Source organism: Phallusia mammillata, unplaced genomic scaffold, assembly GCF_965637545.1.
Source record: "Phallusia mammillata unplaced genomic scaffold, kaPhaMamm4.hap1.1 HAP1_SCAFFOLD_378, whole genome shotgun sequence".
Taxonomy (NCBI): domain Eukaryota; kingdom Metazoa; phylum Chordata; class Ascidiacea; order Phlebobranchia; family Ascidiidae; genus Phallusia; species Phallusia mammillata.
In genome coordinates, this window is record NW_027649108.1 from 1 (window position 1) to 10,838 (window position 10,838).

General features: G+C 35.4%; 3 protein-coding genes across 3 annotated transcripts; 1 reads left to right on the forward strand and 2 right to left on the reverse strand.

The window, feature by feature from the left end:
• Positions 1-1,432: 1,432 nt before the first annotated feature.
• On the reverse strand, positions 1,433-5,648 carry LOC145208847 (volume-regulated anion channel subunit LRRC8C-like). The gene is made up of 9 exons (XM_080079094.1): positions 5,013-5,648; positions 4,794-4,946; positions 4,616-4,714; positions 4,354-4,535; positions 4,178-4,282; positions 4,017-4,109; positions 3,813-3,949; positions 2,501-3,331; positions 1,433-2,258 (listed from the first exon to the last, which is right to left on the reverse strand). The coding sequence occupies exons 1-8, from the start codon at positions 5,475-5,477 to the stop codon at positions 3,189-3,191; spliced, it is 1,377 nt and encodes a 458-aa protein (XP_079935220.1). The 5' UTR covers positions 5,478-5,648; the 3' UTR covers positions 1,433-2,258; positions 2,501-3,188.
• Positions 5,649-6,085: 437 nt separating this feature from the next.
• LOC145208848 (metallophosphoesterase MPPED2-like) lies at positions 6,086-8,906 on the forward strand. Its single transcript, XM_080079095.1, has 7 exons — positions 6,086-6,474; positions 6,574-6,683; positions 6,843-7,032; positions 7,231-7,356; positions 7,485-7,600; positions 7,986-8,099; positions 8,613-8,906. The coding sequence occupies exons 1-7, from the start codon at positions 6,392-6,394 to the stop codon at positions 8,756-8,758; spliced, it is 885 nt and encodes a 294-aa protein (XP_079935221.1). The 5' UTR covers positions 6,086-6,391; the 3' UTR covers positions 8,759-8,906.
• On the reverse strand, positions 8,301-10,484 carry LOC145208849 (uncharacterized). The gene is made up of 3 exons (XM_080079096.1): positions 10,264-10,484; positions 9,823-9,954; positions 8,301-9,466 (listed from the first exon to the last, which is right to left on the reverse strand). The coding sequence occupies exons 1-3, from the start codon at positions 10,413-10,415 to the stop codon at positions 9,316-9,318; spliced, it is 435 nt and encodes a 144-aa protein (XP_079935222.1). The 5' UTR covers positions 10,416-10,484; the 3' UTR covers positions 8,301-9,315.
• Positions 10,485-10,838: the final 354 nt, after the last annotated feature.

A 10,838-nucleotide genomic window follows, 5' to 3' on the forward strand; every position in this document is an offset into this window, starting at 1 on the left:
TTTTTGCGCTGACGACCCTTGTAGCATATACAGGCTCCAGATCACAAACGGTTTAAGGTAAACAAAAACGGTTTTCACTGGTCAACTCTAAAATACATTGAGTAAACACATACCAAATATCTTTATCTTCTAAGAAGAACATCAAAAACAAGAGGCGTACATCATAAGCGAGCGCAGGACACGACCGCTAGTGCTGTCGATTTCATGTGGGCCTATAGCATGTAAATTTCTTGTAGCGTGTAGAATACAATCTCAACGTATAGTGATGATGAGCGCCTCTTGATTTTAGGGTAATGATAGGAATTGATTGATATTTTGCATGCGTTCACTCGACGTAGGTCTAGTTTAAAGTTAACCTGTGAAAACCGTTTTCAATACTTTATGTCGTTTGTGTTCTGGAGCCTGTACATGCTACTGGGTCGACAGCGCATAAAATTATTTTGAAGCGGTCATCCCCTTCGTTCGCTTGTACGCCTCTCATTTATGATGTAGTGGTTAGATTCTAAAGATATTTGGTATGTGTTTACTAGATGTATTTTAGAGTTGACCTGTGAAAAACATTTTCATTTATCTTAAACCGTTTGTGATCTGGAGCCTGTATATGCTACAAGGGTCGTCAGCGCAAAAAATCATTTTAAAGCGGTCATGTCCTTCGTTTACTTATGATATACGCTTCTCATTTATGATGTGGTGGTTAGATTCTTAAGATATTTTTTATGCGTTTACTAGATGTATTTTAGAGTTGACCTGTAAAAAACCGTTTTTGTTTCCCTTAAACCGTTTGTGATCTGGAGCCTGTATATGCTACAAAGGTCGTCAGCGTATAAGATTATTTTAAAGCGGTCATGCCCTTCGTTCGCTTATGATGTACGCCTCTCATTTATCATGTGGTGGTTAGATTCTAAAGATATTTTTTATGCGTTTACTAGATGTAGTTTAGAGTTGACCTGTGAAAACCGTTTTCATTTATCTTAATCCGTTTGTGATCTGGAGCCTGTATATTCTACAAGGGTCGTCAGCGCAAAAAAATCATTTTAAAGCGGCCATGACCTTCGTTTGCTTATGATGTACGCCTCTCATTTATGATGTGGTGGTTAGATTCTTAAGATATTTGGTATGTGTTTACTAGATGTATTTTAGAGTTGACCTGTAAAAACCGTTTTCATTTAACTTATACCGCTTGTGATCTGGAGCCTGTATATGCTACAAGGGTCGTCAGCGCGAAAAATCATTTTAAAGCGGTCATGCCCTTCGTTCGCTTATGATGTACGCCTCTCATTTATCATGTGGTGGTTAGATTCTAAAGATATTTTTTATGCGTTTACTAGATGTAGTTTAGAGTTGACCTGTGAAAACCGTTTTTGTTTACATCAAGCCCTTTGTGATTTTAAACCAGTTAATACTAGTACTTAAAATGATGAAATAACAAATGCACAGTTAAGGGCAACATTTTATTAATGAAAAAATAAAGCACCTCATAAACCCAATTTCCACACAATAACATACTCATATTGGGTGCCACAGTTATATGAAAGAAGAAATAAATGTGAAGAGGATAAATAATTAGAAGATTGATTTATCAAGCAAAAACCTGCATTTACAATGAGTACACTAAAAAGGGGTCATCAAGTGAACAGACTGAGAAACAAAAAAGGTGAAACAACATTGTTCAGCTGAAAATGCAATGTGTTGCGAGTTACTGAAATAAAATTAAACCAGCTACCATGTGAAAGATGAGGTTGTATCATAGAGATTACTGGTTGAAAATAAAGGTTTTTCATTCCTGTCTGATGAATCACTTTTACTGAAAGAGTCTACATCAAAGTGAAAATGTATAAATATTTACCCAAAAGATGCTTTTTTAACGACGCCATGATTATGTCATGTAGGTAAGACAGCGTTAATACCAACAAATCATTGAACACATCTAACATAACAAGTTTGCTTTAAATTGGGCACAAGAATTGTTAAATAAACCTGCCTTCGGGTAGTACAGCGGCAAAAAACACACATATTTCGATTCATGTAAAACTGAAGTGTGTGGTGAATATCTTAAAATAAAATGTTCCCCTGCAAGTGAGGAAAGAAGCATTTTGTATCCATCAATGATTTAGCTGACACTTCAGTGAGCTCATTTCACCCACACCATTCTTCCACAATCAATTACTTTCTTCCATGTTGTCCAAGGCAATCTTGAATTACCTTTGGAATGATTGTGCTGCTTTTTTCTGCTTCTATTCAGTTTTCCAGATGTTGAACTGCAACAAAAAATAAAAGAAAAAGTGTAGGCAACATTTAATTTGACAAGTAGGAGTTTACACAAAAATGCTTGAGTTAGGCCAGTAGAAATGAAAGCCAATGTTTTACAAAACCAGGATCACACTAGAGATGAGCTACCATATTTTTAAACATGCCTAAAAAAATAACAAATTACCATCTGCTAAAATAATAGAAACAGTTGAGAATGACAAGCATATCATGACAATTGACAACCACTTACCATGTATCATTGCTTTTCAAATCCAATGTCCCAAGTCCTTTATTTGATAGTGTGCTAGGCCTTAGTTTGCTTCACGAAGCACTAGAAATGCTTCCCCCACCCTGAACTGTCACTTTTCATTACTCCATTTGTTATCAGAACATGGATGCCTATTAGATACAACAACCTTGGCCCATTTTGTATTTTACAGTTTACAATCGAGGAGAATCTGGTACTGCTGCTATTTCGCTGCTTAAAATGCGTTTGCTTTTGTCATAACAGTTCACATTTAACTGCCAATTTCATGTAAAACTCATTTCACCGGCGATTATTTCCACAGAAAATATGATATTTTTCAATAAAAAATAAATTTAATGCTTCACTACCATTGCCGATAAAATCGGGCTGTGTTATAACACATGTTCTAAAATTATAACACCGCCCGATAAGAAACGGGGATTTTTTCATAACACAAGCGCTTCTAATCGAGCACTTGTTGACGAATCGGGTGAAAATACACAATGCCAAAAAATACAAGAAAATATTTTTAACTCCCGTAGTTATGGATTAGGACTCATTCTATTTTCTGCCCAAACAAAACCAAAAGACATTTGATTAGTTTAGTTTTATTAAAAAAGGCACCTTGAAAGTGAAAAAATTGGCAAGAAGGTACCATATGTAAAGTGAGGGCGCGAGAAAAAGTACCCGATCATACAATTGTATCGTCAATGTTTGATTTCAGTAGTGGTGCACTTGCTTCTTTGTCTTTTGTTGCTCGTTTGACAGACACAGTTTTTTGCAAGACTGACACACTTTGAACATTCCTTATAGTTGGTATTTGCACAGATTCACCTGGTAAACAAAACGCATTATTCAAACTTTATAATGCAATGTTAACTAAGCAACACCTAATGTAACTAGTGGGGGCAGAGAGGGAATAGCAATATATTTTGTATTTTATTTATTTTTCTGCATTCTACTGATTGTTCAAGGATTATTTATATTGACATTAAAAACCAGTTTTATACACACTTTAGGCAGTTCTAGGGCAGTCAATGACAATTTGGTCTTCCCATAAAAGCAATGTTGCATGAATTAAAAAAGGCTAATTATTTAACAGTTTTAGATGAAATAAAATAATTTGATTAATGATTGCAAATTTTAGTTGATTGACTATTCAACATGATGATTACTCTATTCGCACCCTGAAATAATTTTACAAAAAAAAATAAGGACAAATAAAATTGTCTTATCACACAGCCAAAACAATGTGAGTAAAAGTTAAAAAAAATGATTTTTCCTCCATATAGTATTTTACAGTTTTTTTACTTACCAGCTTGTTTAAATTGTTCTTCCCATTGATTAAACAGAAAAATAGTAAAGTATGGAAGTTTCTTGCCATTTGAAGAAGATACCAAATGAAAAAGTAAGGCAACATCATTGTGCACATGCCTCTGCTCTTTACCCACGCTAAACAACAACAAAATATTGCATTACATATTATATATTGAAGGGTATGGTTTATGTGCATATATACCCAAATGGTAAGCAAATAAAACCTTGAATCTTGTCCTTTTTGGTCAATGGATTGACATACACAAAGCACCCACATACAGAGGACAACATTGCACTAATAAAAACAAAAATGTTTTTTTGTATTATAATTTTGTAGACTATTTTTATATTTGCCTGTCAAACCTCTTTGATCCACTACATGTTGACTTATCATTAATCCATTTCAGTGTAATGCAGTTGAAAATTCCATACACTATGATGATTAACTGGGTCATAAACCAAGAAATTCTGTAAAGATACAAATGTTACAATTTAGAACACCACCTGGATGGAAGCATATACTGCATCACTATGAATACCGCAAAAATGTGTCATGATCACAGAATTCAGCAGAAGGGTCGCATCCAATATAAAATTCCATTTTAACAAACAGGGCCATGTTTAACCCAAAAAAGATCATCCATAAAATAAACTGGTAAACAGATTTTTTAATGTAAGACTGCCACAGAACAGTAGACGAATCATTTTCCTGGCAGAATTTCTACAAACACAAATAACATTCTGTATTAAACAGGGATATACTCATTACAGATATTGATTGGCTGTTGGTATGCAATCTACCTGCACCCGCTCATATAGCCGCCTTGCCTCGGATTTGTTTTGGTATGTTGTGTGTGTTTGGAAAAGTGTAGCCAACAGTATTTCAACTTCCATATTAACCTGTCAACACAATTTAAAAGTTGGACAAATTTTCAATACCAAAGTAAAATTGTCAAATATGTATGCATTAAGTTCATACACTGTCACTTTTTAATATGGAGTAGAGTGGGTTGGAATTGCTAGGTGCTGCCAATAGATTAAAGTTGTCAACAGCACTTGACAACCATGATGTATTTTGACAATCATTGCATAATTTACTGAAGTCATTGATGAGTGACTGCACTTTTGGCATCTGCAACGAACAAAATCTAAAGTTTATTATTGCAGTGCACTAACTAACACACACACAAAAACATACCTTTACCCACAAAATTCCAATCAGCAGTAGAAGAATGGCTTCAACTAATACAAAGTAGGAAAAATAGGCTTGGAAATGTTTGACGCAAACTACACTTGTTTGAGTTGTTGGCAAAGGGACCACATCCAACATACTATTGTTCTTCTTACTTGTAGCAGAAGAATTTATTTGCTTGTTTCCGACAAAATGGGGTTGCAAGCCAGAGGTCATGTGAAAAGCCTCCTTGTCCTTATTTTGTGATGAAACTGCCATTTGTGTTACAATTTCCACAGCTGTCTTGTTTTGGTGCAATGAACTGTCGTTTGTGTCAAAGCAATTTTGTTTCAATCCATCTCTTCCGATAATAACTCGGGCTACGCTTATTAGGGCAATAATGATCAAAACATACGAACAATAATCCAAAAGCGATTCCCGTGTTGGTTTTATAAGAGAGGCTGTAATCTTGAAAGCCCATGACGATCCCATTTTGCTTGCATAAACGAGTTCGGACCTACAATATACAGGCTACACGCCTACAAAATACCTGTACATGTATGTATACTGCTGCAACCGTACAGAATAAATAAAGTTCTGTGCTGATGTAAACAAAATTGTCCGACGTCATTGGTTTTGCTCTCTATGTGCAGTAACTGATTATTCATAGAAATCATTCGACTTATTCTTTTTTGTCTCGGATTCTTGTTTTTCAACCAGAATATTTTTTGCAGGTTTTGTTTTCATTGTAAAACTCAGCATTCATCCAGTTATTAACAAACCATGGGGGACAAATTCGTCTGTTGGCTTTTGTCAAGGACATTGCTCGTAGTCTGTTATTGTCGTTACGTGCGATTTCTGTTTGTTTTTTGATGAATGTACTATTAGTTTTTTTCCAAGCTTTGCATAATTCGCTGCACAAATCTGCATAGCTGTGCTATGTGGCAACATACATAAGTGTTAAAAACAATCTTTTTAACACCCCAAAGTTTGAACACCCTAACATGCCGCTTACGAATCGACTAAATACGTTAAATTCTCTTGTGGTAAAGCATTTGTGTGGTATCTGTATTTAAATGAAAAAAAAACATTTCTTTACGCCACAACATGTTTGATAAGAGGCTTTTGAAAAAGGAAGTAGAATACCATTAAGACACACGTATCCGTAGTTATTTCGGGGATGTTAAATTGGGAACTCCCCTCAGAAAACAACCAACTGCAAACAAGGGAAATTCCCTTAATTATTTGTAAAAACTAAAGAAGTTCCTACAGTGCATTTTCGTGTTACTTAAGTCGTAAAAGACACACGAGAACCCAGAAAAAGTGGTGTTATACCAGAGAGCATCAACAGTAGACTGGTTGCGTATTTTCTGTACTGTACCAAGCCGGTAATCTGCTATTGTAACATGGACTATTCACATGTTTTTCACAATGATCCTGAAACATTTGTGGAAAAAATGCGACGAGATGACAAATTGCCTTGTGAAAAGTATGTTATATCATAGTTTGGCAACAATTTCTAACAGTGACAAGTATATACATAATTTTCGGTTTAAGAGTAGTAATTTGATTGAACTTTTGTTTTTAGAGTTGAACCGATTCCACTTGATGCCCCGAAGAAAGAGGGATACACACGCTTTGTTTGTATTTCTGACACTCACAACTTGCACAGACAGATGCGACATCGTGTTCCAGATGGTAAACAACTCTTTCTATTTGTTATTTTTTTCTATTGCTGGCCATGTCCCAAACAATGACAAGAAAGCTGTTTTTACTGGTCAACCTCTGTAGTGTAAATGTAGTATTAGCATTATAAAAAAGTAATTTTTAATGTTTGTTTCACGCCCATTTTTGTAGGAGATGTTCTCATCCATTGTGGAGACTTCACTGATTTGGGAAAACTTGAGGAAGTTGAGGATTTTAATGACTGGCTTTCCACCCTTCCTCATAAACATAAAATTGTGATTGCTGGCAACCATGAGCTCTCCTTTGATGAAAGGATAATGGCAAATGTCAGAAAGAGTAAAGCAGATGGGTCCTATTGCCGGTAAGTGTCTAAAAAAATAAACAGATAATTTTATGAACTAGCCAAGCTTCCTACCAATTGGCTAAGCTTTCGTGGTGATCTGAAATATACTGTAAACAGCAATATTTGATAACAAAACCTAGTATTGTGCAAATGTTCATTTTATCAAAGAAATTATAAGACAGCTCCACTAAAAATATATTTTGGTTTCTTTGCCAGATTCAAGTTCTTGCATGTCATTCCTGAAGACATTTGTAAAGATTGGCCAAAGGTTTTGTCCAATTGTACTTTCCTACACGACGCTGAAGTTACTGTCAATGGAATAAGGCTTCATGGCTGTTCATGGTGTGTGGTTGCTTAATGATTATATGATCTCAGTTTAAGAATGCATCTTCAGTTTTGTTTTTTTAAGTTACCAAAAGAATGGTATAACCTAGATAAGTTAGTTGAACAAATTTGTGCTTTGTCCCTAGGAATCCTGAGTTTGGTGGATGGGCTTTCAATGAGAGGCGTGGACAACCTTTACTTCAGTGTTGGAACAAAATTCCAGAAGGGATAGACATTTTATTGACACACTCTCCCCCAGCAGGTTTGCCCTAAATACCAACTTAAAACACTTAATAGCTTAATGAAATAGCCAAAACAATTGTCATGCTCTTTACAATCACATGAAGACTGCCACTATGTGTCACTGCTTGCATTTACTATGAAATGGTAATGTTGCTGTCTCCCCCTTTTTTGTTGCACAGCAAACCATAAGTAGTACATTACATTATCCTCTGAGAGACCTTGAGGTCACAAGGGGGTCATTGAAAAGTTTATGATGCAGGTAAAATTGCATTGCAATTCCCTCAAACGTGTAGACAAACACTTATGGGGTTGCTAACCCCAGTTAGAGAAAGACTTCATTGAAATGAGTGTGTGAAAGCAGAAACCATTCACATTTAAGTGATTTTTGTTCATATGTAACATAGGTTACAATGATACAGTGGATCCGCATGACATGTGTGTTGGGGATGTTGATCTCACTAATGCTGTACAACAAAGAATCAAGCCCAAATATCATGTGTACGGCCACATCCATGAAGGTTTGTTACATGAACAAGTATATAACAATTTTCAGTTGCCTGCATTCAAACAATCACTAAGTAGTCTTCAAATTTAATCTGAATTCAAATTTATATCACATGTAAAACTAATGAAATGCTATGCCCTTATAAAGTCCCTTATAGTACACCAAGAATAATTGACGAAGCAACAGCGCTTCCTAACCAGAATCAGTCAACAAATGTTATTTAACGATATATATTTCACCCGTAAGGGCATCATCAGTTGTCTGTCAAACAACGGGTGTAAAAGTAAAACCAAAACCAAGTAATATTCTTACAGATAATTCACTATTTAATCAGTGATCATCGACAGAAGATGCCTACTATTTACGGGAAAGATCCTGTAATAAACACTAAATGCCATTTTATAGTACACCACAATTTTACTGCACTTTATTAAAATTCACATGGCATGTCTATACTTTGGACAATATTAACTGCACTTAAAAATGTTGTGCAACGGAAGCTTGCCTAACGATGGTAATTTTGCAGCATATGGATACACCACAGATGGAAAATGCAATTACATCAACTGTACAATTGTGGATCGACGACATAATCCATGCAACAAACCAGTAATCATTGATTTTCCGACCCCAGAGGGGGCTGAAGGCATGGGACCAATTATTCAACATTAGACTATCTTTTATGCTTTTAATTTCTTCATATGTGTTTCCTGTGCTGTTAAGCTATTGAAGTAGCTTTTTTATATGCAGATGAAATCTTTGTTTGATTCAATCAGTGCCCATTTTATGTGTGTAGTAAATGATTGGGTTGCCACTGTTAGTACATAGTACGTTAAAACAAGCATTTGCACACCAGTAAGTTTTTAGTAAGCAGACATAGCAAAAAATTGTGTGGTTGCTGATTTTATACATTTGATATAGGTAAAAAGCTTCATCAGTTTAAAATCGTTGAAAAGGGCAACAAGTGACAGAGTATCATAAAACGTTACTTGACACAGCTTTTGTTACAAAAAATATATAATTAAGTGAATTAAGAATACTTTTAAGATTAAAGTTGGACAAAATTTAAAATTTAATATCCCACAACAGTGTGCAAACACAGTTCCTCCAGCAAAATGTGCAATAATCAAATTGGCAAGTTTAAAAAGCTGTGGTTGACAGGAAGTAAAATCTACACCTTTCATGCAACCATATTTTGACCATTAATAGTATGCGCGAATGCCCCACATTTAGCTAAGCTTTGGATGGGGACAATGGTGATTCATGTATTCTTTGCCAAAGCGCTGAGGAAACAGACTTAAACACTTCTCGCACTTGAGACCAAGAGTGGTAGTGTCACTGCCTGCGTGATGTTTCTGATGGTGCTGCACACAATCATTCCTGTCACAAAAGTATTGAATGTATTATTTGACATAAGTATCTATTTGCTAGTTACATCTAAAAATTTATGCACTTCTTGAAACCTGTAAACTTTGTCAGATTCAACCTAGCTATTTACTGACAAGGTTACTAACATATTGGCTGGAGCAAAGTACGTATTGGCTGGAGCAAAGTACGACATTTTGGCTGGAGCGAAGTACAGAAAAAAGTGTTAAAAAAGAGCATATCAATATGCGACATTTTTTCTTTCCTACATAAATGACGAATCATGTCTGAATTCTGAACAGTACAGGTCTGGTTTATTTTGTATGTTTTAGTTTCAGATACTACACATTGCCTGATGATGTAAAACTTACTTTAAAGCAAATGTGCGTGGACAATATTCACAGCGGTATGGTTTAGTATGCGTCTTCTCATGCTTCTGACAATTTCCTTTTAATGCAAATGCCCTTTTGCAATGTTTACACTTGTGTGGAAGAATCCCATTTCTGCAGAAAAAATTACTTAGGTTACTTGGGTAAACATGTTGAATACATGGTGGGCTGCTTTTTCATTTTTAAGATTTGTCCCCATTTTAATTGGTCAGATCTAAAAAAATATATGGGAGTCCAATACTTTCAATTTCTTACTTTGCTTTAGTTTCAGCAGTTTAGGTTAGTTGGAAAGGCTAATTTAGCTGCAACAGTTCGGCATTTTACTTAAAATTTTAACAACTATTTATATAATTTGCATAATTTTTTTGTTAAATACTAATTACTTCTTTACAAGAGATGTAAACGTAACAATGTACGCTTTACTTTGCAAGATGAACTTTGTGATGTTGAAGTAGATTGCCTTTTGTAGCAAATTGCTTTCCACATAAATTGCAAGCAAATGGTCGATTTCCATTATGAAGTCGAATGTGAACATATTTCAAGTAGGAAAGCTTTCGAAATAACTTATTGCACATTTTACACCTCCATATTTGGTCTCCATTGTCATCAGTTTCCTCTGCAAACAAATTTGAACTTTATTGAAATACTAAGCAGCAAGGTTAATGTAAGCAAGCATGACATGAGGTAAATTTTGGTATATTGCCCAAATCATATTTTTTTTGGTCAAAAGGAAAATGGATAACAGATGCTGATGTTGCTCGCCTTAGCAAAGTTGCAAGGACCGGGCTTGCACTTTGGTCCTGCATACAATTCTGGTTGATTATAGTTGAGTTTATTTCGCCGGGCAAAATCGTAGTGGCACAATTGTGCTAAAATATCAACCAGGCCGGAAATAGCTGCAAAACGTAAAGCACGACAAAGTTAAGGGTACAATTAGTGGAGGGATGGTAGACGCGCTGCAGCTACACCTTTACTACTAGAAAAGTGGCTTCCTGATA